The 13,945-nt window shown below is 34.4% G+C and overlaps 1 protein-coding gene across 2 annotated transcripts in view; it reads left to right on the forward strand.

Annotated features, from left to right (window-relative positions):
* Positions 1 to 13,945, forward strand: part of gpc6a (glypican 6a) — a 362,385-nt gene that overhangs the window by 296,870 nt on the left and 51,570 nt on the right. For both annotated transcript variants that reach the window (XM_088603566.1, XM_088603576.1), the window contains exon 5: positions 10,358 to 10,488. In XM_088603566.1, the coding sequence (XP_088459692.1) occupies positions 10,358 to 10,488 (131 nt within the window). The remainder of the gene's footprint in view (positions 1 to 10,357; positions 10,489 to 13,945) is intronic.

The following is a 13,945-nucleotide window of genomic DNA, read 5'->3' on the forward strand; positions in this document are numbered from 1 at the left end:
CAGAGTATCTCCCAGATGGGAGTTATGTGAATTCATATTGGAGCTGCTGAGCCCCACACCCCATAATGCTCTTAGCCTTCTTTATAACCCTCTATTTGTAATGGATATCTACCCCATACTTTTGCTGCTTATGTTCATTAGTTTTCAAAACCTATAACCTAGGTGACTCTAATGACATGGACATTTAAAACAATTTAGAATTACTTCTTTTTAAGTCCAGTCTAGACAAATTGGTGGCCCATGTATGTGTGCCCTGTGCTGCACTGGTATCCTGATCAGGGAATTTTCTCCCCTTGCAGTTTAAGAGCATAAACATAAGAAAGGTTACAAACAAGAGGAGGCCCTTTGGCCCATCTAAATGGTTTGGTATTTAGTAGTTATTGATCCCAGGATGTTATTTAGCTGTTTTGTAAAAGTAACCAGGGTATTGACATAACCAACATGGATGGGTAGCTAGTTTCATAATCCCACAACATTTTTGTTTACAACTTTTACAACTTTGTGTACAACATGTTCATTGTTTCTGAAGAAGTCCACTGCTTTGCTTTGTAAATGCTTTTGAGGTTTTTGAATATATGAATACATTTTGTATCAAGTCTCCTTGTAATCTTAATTTTCAAATCCTGTAGCAAATAAGGCTATGGCTAGGCCTTTAACTAATATGTTCTAGTTTGAGATATTAACTTTTGTCTTCCTTGGAAATAAATCTAGGAACTGATCAATTCTCCTTAGAAGTGTTTCTGACGTTAGATTTAGGAAAGTGTGATGCCATGTCACCATAAATTGGGTCTATCCTGACACCCACCAGTCTAATCTGACAGCTCTCAGTCTACAGTTCCCAGAGTGATGGACATCTGGACTGACAACCTGACTGGATATGACTTGTAATAGGTCTACTGACAAGGCCAGAATGATCCACCTACAGTATAAGGAATGTTCCATGTGGGTTTGCCACTACACGATCGCCATCCATGGCACTGCAATGTAAAAGTTATTGCTCTGGACTGTGTTCAGATCTCCGAGCCATCTTAACAACAAATTACTGCATTCATATGAATGCAACCACAGATGTTGGCACCAAACTACTACAGTAAGTCAAAAGAAATTTAGCTGAATGAACTAGCGAGGAGAGTAAATAAAGTACATAAAACAGATACAGTGGTGCTAGAATGTTTGTGATTTTCTAAATCTCTGCATACATTTGACCTAAAATGTGATCAGATCTTCATCTAAGTCATAAAAATAGATAAAGAGAACCCAATTAAACAATTAAACAAATAACACACAAAATGATATACTTTTTCATTCATTTATTGATCAAAAGGATCCAACATTAAATGTCTTAGTCGGAAAAAGTATGTGAACCTATGCTTTTAGTAACTGGTGTGACCCCCTTGAGCAGCAATGACCAAATGTTTACGGTAACTGTTGATCAGTCCCGCACATCGGCTCATTTTAACACTTGAGTAAAATATTATTCCAAATGAGTATGTGTTTAATAATGTGTTAATTCATGGCAGTAATTGAATGTTTACTTGTTTTCTTTGAGTATTTTTGAATATTAATGTTTATGCTTTGAGATCGATTTTACAAGGTTGACTAAGAATTACCCAAATATGAGACAGTTTACTTTACCATGCATTATTTGGCTTTTGTAATCACTATGCAATTAGTCAGTTGTTTGTTGTTTGACAGTCAGATTGATATTTACTCATATTCATATTACTGTACTGACCAAATGTTAATATTATATTCATAAAATTGGATATTTGGATAAGGTATGTATATATCACTAAGTTTTGATTGACTCCTAGAAACCATAAAAATATTCTGTGAATTTACTGATCAAATTTGTAACTGTCTATATCATAACAAAACATCAAATCACTTCCATCTCCTCTGCACCCTACGCTTGTAGATAGGCACTGGGTTACTGCAAATCTTACCAGGAATAAGTATGTTTCTGATGATGGATGAAAGGATACATTTAATCCCAAATGATTAATTACCTTTCACAACTTGAGGACAATTGACCATCCCCAGGTTCACTGAAGCATCTGCTCAGTAGCCACTAGGGGAACATCAGGGACAGGTGAACCTTTGATATGGTTCATTTCTGCTCTATAATAGCATGCAGATTACCATTCTCAACACTTCTGGCACTATAAAACATATGATATGTTATGTGTGTTGTTTCCCTTGGTATAGAGTGCAGCTGCACTCTATTAAGCTACTTAAGCCTACAGTAGCTTGCTGTAGGCTTGAGTGTAAGGCGAGAAACTCCAGGCTAACTGTAGGCTCTCAGGCTTGGAAGCAAAAATTGCTTGAGGATAGGTGTACTATTGCATCTGCCATGTCCAGTTACTTATCCAGGTTAAAAGAGAGAGATCATGACAACCCAAGGCTTTTATTCTCAGGTATTAACCAGTTGCTAGCACCAAGCCTCACATGCCCATGTATTTGCTCCTCAAATGATTTTGCATTGATTCTTAGAGGTTATTAACTTACATCAAGCTTTTAATTTTAAGTCCTCAACACAGCTACTTTACTCCAAGATGTGCTTGCTGGTATTCACTTAATTAGCCCAGCCCAGGTTATCTTACAAAATTTTGATAAGTTTAGATTTGTTCATAAAATTAAACTTTCTACTTTCTACTTCACTGCCTTCTTAATTCATATTTGTGTCTTGCTGTCCACCAGTGACAAACTTAATCTACTCTATATCCTTGAACTCTTAAGAATTGCTTAAGAATTGCTACACCACTAATAGAAAAGATAAACCAAGTTAATAATAACTTAATTAATTAAAGGTCTATCTTAGATCTTTCTTTCTTAAATTTAACATTTTGTAGCTCAGCAATTAATTGACTGTCTCATGATAAGTTCAATAATTCTATTCAGTAATTCTTTATTCAATAATTCTATAGGCACAAGGAACTGAATACTTCTTATAAAGGTTGTTAATTATGTATTAATGGCTTTGAACTTACTACTCCTCTAGGGTATCACCCTATTCTAGCTCAGCAGGACCTCAGTGCTCTTTTCATAGCTCTTTTATGAACTATAATATTAAGAGAAAGCAAGGTGGGCTCAGGTGTATTTCTGGGTCATTCTTCCGCCTCTCCTAAACTTTACTTAAACATCATGGTCTTTGGGTATTTTTACATATACAGTGACAATACTTATTTACCTGATTTAGATTTACTTGCACACTAAGTGTGACATGGAGGTGGCTGTCTCCATTCTGACAAATTGCACTTTAGGTGCAACACATTTGTTGCATTTCATCACTTTTCAAATGCCCTTTCACCAGGTTCATTACACTTACTGTTAAGTAATCTAAGCATGGATATCAAAGCTGTTGAAACCATTTTGAATTAAAATGAAAGATTTAACTTATAAGTTAACATAGTTTGTCATTTAAGCTGCTAGGAATTTCACAAAAATGTCTTTGTTATAGCTACATCACTTAAATACAGTGCCCTCCAGAAGTATTGGCACTCTTGATAAAGATGAGCAAAAAAGGCTATGAAAACATGTCTTTATTGTTTATCAGCTTGATCTTACACTGAAAATATGAGAGAAATCTAACCTTTCAGTAAGGTAAAATTATTCAAAGAAAAAAAAATTCTTTAAAAAAAAACTTTTTTCTCAAAAACATATGTGTCACTATTAATGGCACCCCTAGAAATTCCTATGAACAAAATCTAATTGACATATATTCCCATTCATATTTTACCTTTTTTAAGCACACCTGAATCTTCAGAAACTCTTAGTGGTCATCCATGACTTCCTGTTTCATTGGGGAATAAATATGAGGTGACACGCAGACCAAACACCCTTAGTCATCCATCAACATGGTGAAGATCAGAGAATACACAAATGAAATGAGACAAAAGGTTGTTGACCTTCATAAATCAGGCAATGGCTTTAAAAAATAGCTTCACACCTGAAAATACCCATCTCCACTATTAGGGCAATAATTAAGAAGTTTCAAACAACTGGAGCGATGATGAACCTGCCTGGAAGAGGACACAAGTGTATTTTGCCCCAATGCATAGTGAGGAGAATGGTTCAAGAGGCAAAAATTTCTCCAAGGATCACAGTTGGACAATTGCAGGAGTTGGTTGCATCCTGGGATCACCAAGTCTCCAAAACTACAATTAGATGCCACCTCATGCAAACAAACTATGTGGAAGGCTTGCCAGAAGAAAGCCTCTGCTGTTGTCAAACCACAAACGTAAACACCTGGAGTTCAGTAAACATCACTGGAACTTTGATTGGAACCGGGTTCTATGGTCAGATGAGACAACAATAGAGCCTTTTGGCAACAAACGCCAGAGGAGGGTTTGGCATAAAAAGAGTCAAGGTCATGCAGAAAAAAACCTAATCCCCACTGTGAAGTATGGTGGTGGGTCTGTGATGTTGTGTGGCTGTTTTTCTTCCAAAGGCCCTGGGAATCTTGTTAGGGTACTGTACTGTACTGTACTGATCTTGTTATGAGATTTTAGATCAAAATCTGGATGCCTCTGCCAGTGAGTCGTGGTCGGGTCTTCCAGCAGGACAATGATCCAAAGCATACCTCCAGATCCACACAAAAATGGTTCACAGATCACAGAATCAGGCTTTTGCAGTGGCGATCCCATTGAAAACCCTGTGGGGTGAGCTGAAGAGGAGAGTCCACAAGCGAGGACCAAGGACCTTGAAGGATCTGGAGAGATTTTGTATAGAGGAATGGTCTCAGGTCTATTTATATGTGTTCTACCACCTCATCCAGCATTATAAAAGAAGACTCAGTGCTGTTATTTTGGCAAAGGGAGGGTACACAAAGTACTAAGTGCAGAGGTGCCAATAATTGTGACAAGTGTTTTTGAGAAAAATGTTTATTTTTTATAAGGATTTTTTTCTTTGAATATTTTTACCTCACTGAAAGATTAGATTTCTCTAATATTTTCAGTGTAAGATCAAGCTGATAAACAACAAAGACATTTCTTCATAGCCTTTTTTGTTCATCTTTACCAAGGGGACCAATAATTCTGGGGGGCACTGTACATCTTGTTCTGTAATGCCTGCTGTACAGAAATTGTTAACATTCTTTTGTTTGATCCAGACTTCACTGCTGCAATAATCTATTTGCTGGTGTGTCAAAGAGCACCCTATAAAGTGTATTTAGTATGCTCATTACCCAGCATTTTGGGGCTTGATTCGGGACTCATGATAAGACTTCAAACTGAGAAAGATAGAGACCTTTCCCAAAATCTATCAGTTTTAAATCTCACCTTAAAACTTACCTGTTTATGTGGATTTTTTACAGGTTTAATCTTGTATTTAGTAAGGTTGTTTTTTAATTTAAATAAACTTTTATGGGTTCATTTGTACTGTGTTTTGCATTTTTAAGAAGAATGTTTTATATTCTAAAGTCTATAATATATATCTTTAAATGTCAATACCTTTATATAGACTAATTTTCTGCACTTTTGTAATTTCAAATTCAGTTGGGTGCTGGTCTTGTGAAATGTTTAATGACTGCTGTTGTAGTCAATGCATATGTGAAAGATGCCATCCAGTATGTGGCATCCAGGGTTACAATACTCAGGTTTTAATGCTGAAACAAAATCTTTGTAATTTGGTAGGAGGCTAGTTTTTCTAATTAGAAAACTCAAATTACATACATTAATCTGGGAAAAAAGTTTTTAAATTGTAATTGTTCTAAGTTAGGAATTGTACATTTTGATTATAATGGAAATAAAATCTACAATCATATCTCTTTAATAACCAGTACAAGCCCATCATATTGACAGCTTTATAAACAGGGAAAACCATCTAGCAGCTTCATCTAAGACATGTTATACTCTATAGTTTAACATATATTGTATGTCTGTATGCAGCAATATTATACTTTCCTACTCAAAGGAAAACATCAGCATGCTTTGAGCTGTTTTGAATAAACAATTTTCTATTTCAACCAAAACTTAAATATGTCCTTGCTAATGATGTACATATTAAAAAACAAATTATACAGTATATATGAAAATGTTAGAGAAAATACAGTATGTTAAAATAATATTTAGGATCAATCATACTGTTCAGTTTTCTAAATCTGGTTATCCTGATATCATGGCAAAAGAGGATATACTCACATTAACTGCATGAACTCCAGTAAAATCTAGCAACCAGGTTTGAGGTCACACTAAACCTGGTGTAAAATAATTGTCATTCCTCTTAGTTAATCTGTAATATATTCTGTAACATTCTGGTCTGCCCAGATTCAACTTTTATATAAATCTTAACAGGTTTGTTTTAGCTTGAACTGGCAGATTAAGTTGCCCCATCTACAAAAGAGTTCTCACCTCCTTTTCCAATTGACCAGTGGCTCCTTGGAGAGTGAGCTAATATCAGAATGAAACATGAGGCAAAAGACACAAGTGAAGACTAAATGGATGTGCACTTAAATCCGAGAATAGGAAGCAGTTCTTTACCCACTGGGTTATGGGAGTATGAAACAAGCTCCCCACCCATGTTGTTTAAGTCAATACCCTGGCTTCTTTCAAGAAATGGCTGGATAATATCCTTGAATTAACTACTAATTATCAAATGGGCTGGATAGGTCGAATGGCCTCCCCTCCTTTTTAACCTTTCTTATATTCTTTTGAGCTAACTTGTCTTAACAAACCCTTTTGCTTTACCTATTTCCATAACTGGTGGGAAATTCCAATATGGTATACACGATTTGTATACACCAAGCTGACCAATGAGCACTGAGCTTTATCAGTGACTCACTCAACTAAAACTGTTTCAATCTGGTCTCACCTCTAGACTGTTCCCTGAACCCATAGGATTGAACTCATCACAAGACTAGACACCTTCCCCTGTGTTCTGTACCTATTTTCAGAGAAGCGTAATAAAAAACTAGATTAGATTATTTTATTACTGTACAACTGTATGAATGCCTGCTCTTCTTTTCTTTCTAGGATGTCCCTCTACTGGCTGAAACCAAAAGTCAGTTGTTCCTTTACACATCCATGAATGAAATTGCTTCTCACAGAAATGTCAGTTTTAAGACACTCCAGAAAATATATGTAGTGAAAAGTTCCCATTTGACTGTTCCAGTTAAAAAATTCATTTGAAAATAAGACCAACAGTCTGCCCTTTGACTGTTTTATATGGGACTGTTTTGTGTAAGACTCACAACAAGATCCTCAGCTTGATATGCAAGTGATCTCCAAAAATGTTCCATTAAGTGCAGAAGTCAGCACTTAATGTTTTAGAAATACACAAAATTCTTGGCTTGTGGTCAAGCAAAATAAAGCAGTTCTGTTTGAGTTGTTTCTTTTGTGACACAGCCGAAAAACACTCCAGGGAAACAAATTTCTGATGCTCTGGTTGTTTTCAACATTGGTGCAAAACCTATGTAATAGCTATCGATATTTGCCAGTCTGTATCAGTTGGCATTTTCTCCCCTCTTAGTTGCAGATTCTGGTTGTGTACCTACAAGATTAGTTGCAGATTTTGACATTTGCAAATGAGAGGAAACTGTGTGGGCTTAATTCCCCTTTCTATCCCCATGGTATAAATATTAGCCTTCTGCATGAATGCCTGCAATAGACTGTGCATGATGCATAAAGTCATGCTACAATAAACTGTCTGTATCTGTTTAATTTTGACCTTAGTTTCTTTTTCCTACAATCATTAGCTTAGCATTATCCTTTGATTAGGTTTATTCTATGAGCATAGGTTGTACTGTCGCTGGAAGCTGTAATCAAAATTTTGTAACATATTCGTAATACCTGAATTTAGTGTCAGAAAAAAATATATAAAAGTGTTAGACAAATAACTAAAATTAGTATTCAATATTACAAGCTACAATGGAAAAATCGGAGAGGAAACTTGTATTTTTAATGAAATGCAAGTAATTAAATTAGAAATAAAAAGGAATGGATTGAGGAATATGAGACATTGTGTAAAAAAGTGGATCTTGGAATAGGTTTAGTAGTTGATGTTTCCCCATAATTCATTAGTTCTTTGGATTCAGGATTCTTTTTTTATATTTCTGTTTCAGTATACTCTTTTTTTTACTGTGAAGGTTACAGTCCAGGAGATGATGGCACTGGGAATGTAATCAATCAATATTTTGTTGCTTTTTATGTGAGGTATTTTGTTTTTGCTAGAGAAAAGTCCAATCTACAGGCAAATAATAGATTTATGCACAGGCCTTTCAGAGTTGAAGAAAATAGATGGATAGACGAGTAGATAGGTACATATAAAATTGCTTGACTTATTCTTGTTGATGCCCACCTAGTCAGCTAATATATGGGTTTTTATGGTGCTTTTTTTAAATGTTATGGAGATCTTGAAATAAATACTTCTTGAAGCTGAGCCAAATAAGATTCTGACATACACTTAAATCTTGATTCGGTAATATGAGAGGCTCATTTGTCTTGTTCAGGACATCTGAAATGTGCTGGGATAATGTGTTTTACAGCACTAGCTGAATACCCAGGTGAAATTTTTCTAAAATGGGATAATAATTTGTCTACACAGCACTTAGCTTTTTGTTAAATGCGTGGTCAATGCTACTGGTTCTGAGGTTGATTTATATTTAAATTAAAACTCCTCCTGGAAGCAGGGCTGTTAAGAAAATCATCTGTTGTGATAATGAGCTTATTTCATTTTCATATGCCCAGTTCACCTCTTTATGCAATGATGAACAAGGTATTTTCTTATAGTTTCAGAGTCAATTAGGAAAGACATTCTTAATTCATAACCTAATGCTGCACAATGACTAAGGCACTTGATCAAAAAAGCATACTGATAATAAAGACCAAAGACTCTTTTAAATTTCTTTCTGAAATTCACTTCAGTAACCTGTGAAACATGCATTAAAATTACTATATTAACAACAAGTATTGCAGAAGATAATTTTAGAGCGATCACCAAAACACATACCCCTTTTCTTTTGCTTGAACAGACCATAGAGTTGATAGTATTCGACACATTCTTTTCTCCAAAATATTCTTTCTGCAAGGACCAGCATTTCATTCAGAAATTCATTCAGAATGTGCACACAGCTGTCTGAGTGGGATTATAAAAAACATTCAACCTGTTTTTTTCATCACTTCTGTAATGGCCAGATAACAACATTGGAAACATTAGAACCACAGATGTATTTCTGAATAACAAGGTATTAGTGAAGAGTGGAGTCCAAAGAATGAAATGTGTATCAGGTGGCTGTTTTGTAGTCTGTAAGTCTGTAAAGGGACATCAAATTAATTTTAACTAAACATATTTTGATCTAATTTAAAAAGTAGTTCAACTGTGATTAGTGTTTTATACATAGTTGGTGAGTAAAGAGTTTCATCCACTAGGGCACAAAACAAAATTATCTCAACTACATTCATTACTTGAAAGCACTTTTTAGACTTGGAGTATCTATTAGCGAATATGTTTTAGAGTGAGAGAAAAAACAAAAATGGCAGGGAATTGTCTGAAAATTCATTTTGAAACTTACAGTTCTTTGACTCGATAAGAATAATTTTCAAACCCTTTGCCCAGTTTTCACTTTTAACAGCATGGGTTAATAATGGGGTGTTGAAAGGCTTTAGCAATGCCTGAAGTGGAGGTTTGTCCTTGATACACAGTTTACATAATTCTATATGGCAGTGTTGGCATTATTATTAGCAGCATTATAAAACTCCCAATAGAGTGATTATGCCACTGTTGAGACACTAGAAAAGCTAATTGTAAACAGAACATCCCTGTAAGTTAACTCTATATAGCTATCACTCTGTAAGCCAAACAGAATTCTAGGATTAAACCTGGTCTTGTCCAACCCTTTGCTTCTATGTTATTTGTAATCCATCATGAGTCCCGGGGGTTTGGATCACAGAGGTCAAAGTGAACTGATTTTCATTATGAGCTCTTGACGTACCTTTTAACGTTTTACTCACCTTTCACAAACAATGTCATTTCATATTCTGCCAGGCACCCCAAAGATTATATTCTATTGTCTGGCCTTTGGCACAGTTTGAGTGTACAGTACGTGATCTAGAAAACATTTCTCTGAGTGTCAGAAGAAATGACCAGGACATGAATTATTTTTACAATATTGGAGGCTAACACAAGACAACACAAAATTCAGCCTAATTCCTGGAAATAAAAAGAAAAAAAAGTGACATTGTGACAACTACATTCATGGAAGCAGATAGTTTTCAATATTTCATATTCTCCAACGCATCCCTTTTGTAAGGTCTTATCCTTTTGACAGTCTGGACATAGCGACTTGCTGTTCTGGTATACTTTTTTTTAGTTTATGTTTTGTCCTAGTCCTTATGGAATGTCTCCTTTTCATTTATGACAGATGCTATGTTGCTGGTAGCAGAAAGGTTGGAGGGACCATTCAATATTGAGTCTGTCATGGAGCCAATTGATGTCAAGATTTCAGAAGCCATCATGAATATGCAGGACAACAGTGTACAAGTCTCATCAAAGGTACACACCATTCACAAGTTTATGTGAAACTTTGATTTTTATATTAAACTGGATTGCATTCCAGTGAGTACCTGCCTTAGTTTGCTTGTTTAATAGAGTGAACTGTTTATTTCTTCTTAACAGTTTAGAAATGTGGCATATTCACAATTACTGTAAATACAGAAATACATAATTAAATATTTTACCATATTAACACATCAGGTGAAGGCACAAAATTTAGCCATATACTAAACTGGAAAGCATGAATATTTGGTAAGCTAATTGGAATGTTGTTCATGTTTTTTAGCATTCAATTCAAATCAATCATGTAGGAATTCAGCTTAATTTTGATATATGACAGCACAATTACTTACTGTTTTTGACCTTCTGTTACACTTGAATGTTAATAACAACCTGAATTTTCCATTTCTGGTACTGTATGTACTGTAGTTGTGTAGATAAACGGGCACAGATTTATCATGGCTTTCTGAGATATAAATTGTACATGTTAACCTTGGAGTCTTAGTGGCATTTGGAGCAAATAGTCTTAGTGGCATTTAGTAGTATTTAATGTATGTTTTACTTATTATTTAAATAATCACATACCATATTATTACTTTATCTTTAATATTGTAGGTACAATACAGTAGGTACAGATGTTGAAGTGAAAATGTTACTTCTCATTCAAAACTCTTTTAATATTTGTGAGTGTAGAATGTGATTTCTTCTTAGTGGTGGCCTGTTTTTTAAGCACATGCTGCTTGTGTACTGAAAAAGAAGCAGTGAAGCACATAGCTATTTTTTAGAGTACAACAAGAGTACTTTTTGTTGTGCTTTGTATTTCAATTGAAATTGAATGTGTTGACAAGTACAGTACTAGATCTAAACATTCAGTGTCCTTTTCATCTGAAAACCCACACAGAGAGCTAGGGGTCAGTAGTTCCATAGTTGGTTTATTTCAGTTTAGTGCTTCTCATAAAATGACATTTTAATTTAACAAAAAAAAGGATTAAATGTAAAGCTTCTGAAGATTCTTGTGCATTTTCCCACATTATGATAAATTCATCATTCAGTAAATAATATCACCCAGCATATTTTTAAGCTCACACTATCCTCAAATATCATGGCTGACACATACCAAAGTACATACCAAAAAACTAAAATACTATAGAAACATACAGTAAACCAATTATTATTGAAAAACTAGGCAGTTTTTATGCGGTATTGTAACATTTGCATTTCTGGTATTTATTTTGGCCTGTTATTTTATATATTGGTATATTGGTATTTGTTTTGCAGTGCGATACCTCCCTTTAACACTCATTGCTTCTTGTCTAGATGGCAATTTAGCAAAGCTTACTCATTAAAAAATCCCCATTAAAAACATTATGAAATTATGTAATGCACCCTCAAAACTCCTGAGACAAGGTTTAGTCTAATCTGTATTTATTGCAGTGTCAGTAAAGTATATTGTATCAATTTCTATTGTTGTATTATCTGTGAATTTATATTGTTATATTATTAGTGTGCAAAATATGAGGTCAACAAAGTAAGATAACGTTTGTCATGTATTGCACAAATATCTGTATAGCACTCAATCATCATCAAGATAACAGACACTACCAAAGACAGGAGTCAAACCTTTTATTGTTCTGTTTTAGATACTATTTGGAAGAAAGTACATGCAGTCCGATCTGTAATCTCTTAAGGTTAGGCTCACTGTTTAAAATATAAACTCCAATAGCATCAACATCATCAATATCACTTAACAATTCCTCAGTTATGACTTGTGTATATATATATATTTTGTTTGCTCCACGTATACAAACTCTCAGTCCTCATTTATTTAAGATGGTATTTCTGAGCTATTGTGAAACAGCAATGTTTCATAAGGACAACTGTATTTCAGTTGAGGTTAGCAGTGTTTACACTTCAATCTTGATTGCCTTACTCAGAAGGTTTTGAACAATGGATATTGTGTTTGTGTATTTACATACAATAAATGTCCTTGGGGTATGAGGAAAGTGAATATGGAAATAAATGGTGTTCCTAATAATATACATGGCTTCACACTGCATTGTGTTCATTTTTGCTCATTTTATAGATTGCTTTTTTTCTCCTTTTATGTTTATTCATTGATTTATTAAATCATTAATGCTTTCTAGCTTTTGATTTCTCTACTCGTGTAATATACCTGTTCTGTACCAGAATCTTCTTAAACTTTTTCCTACTTTTCTGTACTGATTCCATCTATCCTATCCTATTCTATTTGATTAATCTACAGTATCCTGTCCTATTTCTCTAAAGTTGTGTTTTGATTTAAAAGTCAAGCTCGGTACACGCATTCCCTCTAATAAGTGTTCTTCCCAGAAGTGGTCTTTAGCTATGCATACCATTATGTCTCTGCTGTTAACAGTTTTATTGCTTTTTCTTAGTATACTGTATATGAGGAAAGTTGAAATCTCCCATAAAAACCCTTATTTTATACAGTATGTGTTCTTAAATGTATCATACAATTTTGAGTTATAATATGAAGACCAATACAGTGCATAAATACTGGTTTTGTACAGTATAGAATTGTGTACATACCAAAACAGAAATATCCCTGTCATTTTGAATATTTAGAATATATTATCTTTTTTGTTTCTTGTTCAAATGTTAGGTTTAGAGCAGATTTACAGCACTAGTGAGTGAATCATGCCATTTCAATCAACTGTACATAGCAAAAAAGAGCCAAACTATTTTCTGCACTTTTATCAAGATGCCACTGCACACAGAAATGTAATGACTGATCATAACCAACACACCAAAAATTCCATACAAAAGTAAAATACTGCCGGTATTTAATATATAAACTTTCGTATGCATTCACAATTTAATAAAATGTGTTTAATTGCATTTTACAGCCTTATAAAGTAATGTATTCCTTATTACTGTATTACAACACCGATTGCTGTATACTGGATTCTGTCAGAGAATCTTACAGTTTTCTATTCATTTATAATGTTTTATCATTGTTTATGTTTTGCTATTTAACTTTGTGTTCTGGAATCCCATTGTTTTCTATGTAAAAACTCAACTTCTGTTCTTCTTACTCAGAAGGCAGGTTCTTATTTCTGTGCTATCACACTGTTGAAAATATAATCTGTATTTAGAGTAAAATCAAAGGCTGCTGTGTCAGCGTCCGAGTCCAATAAGGCAATAAATATGCATGCTGAAAAAAATAAGATAAAAATCAATATTTTACGTCAAACACAACACAAAGTGCCTGCAAATGCAATGGAGGGAGTTATTTCCCCCCCTACTTTATGATTTAAGTATGACCAATGCATAGAAAAAGTCTTCCTTTGTCAGTAACATCTAATTTTCATTTTCTGTATATGCAGTTTAAAAAAGTCTTCATTACTCGAATTTCTTCAGTGGTGATGCCCGAATTTAATCTTTTTTTGTATATGCATGCACTTGCCAAGAACACTGT

This window comes from Lepisosteus platostomus, chromosome 2 (assembly GCF_059453375.1).
Source record: "Lepisosteus platostomus isolate fLepPlt1 chromosome 2, fLepPlt1.hap1, whole genome shotgun sequence".
In the NCBI taxonomy this organism is placed as follows: domain Eukaryota; kingdom Metazoa; phylum Chordata; class Actinopteri; order Semionotiformes; family Lepisosteidae; genus Lepisosteus; species Lepisosteus platostomus.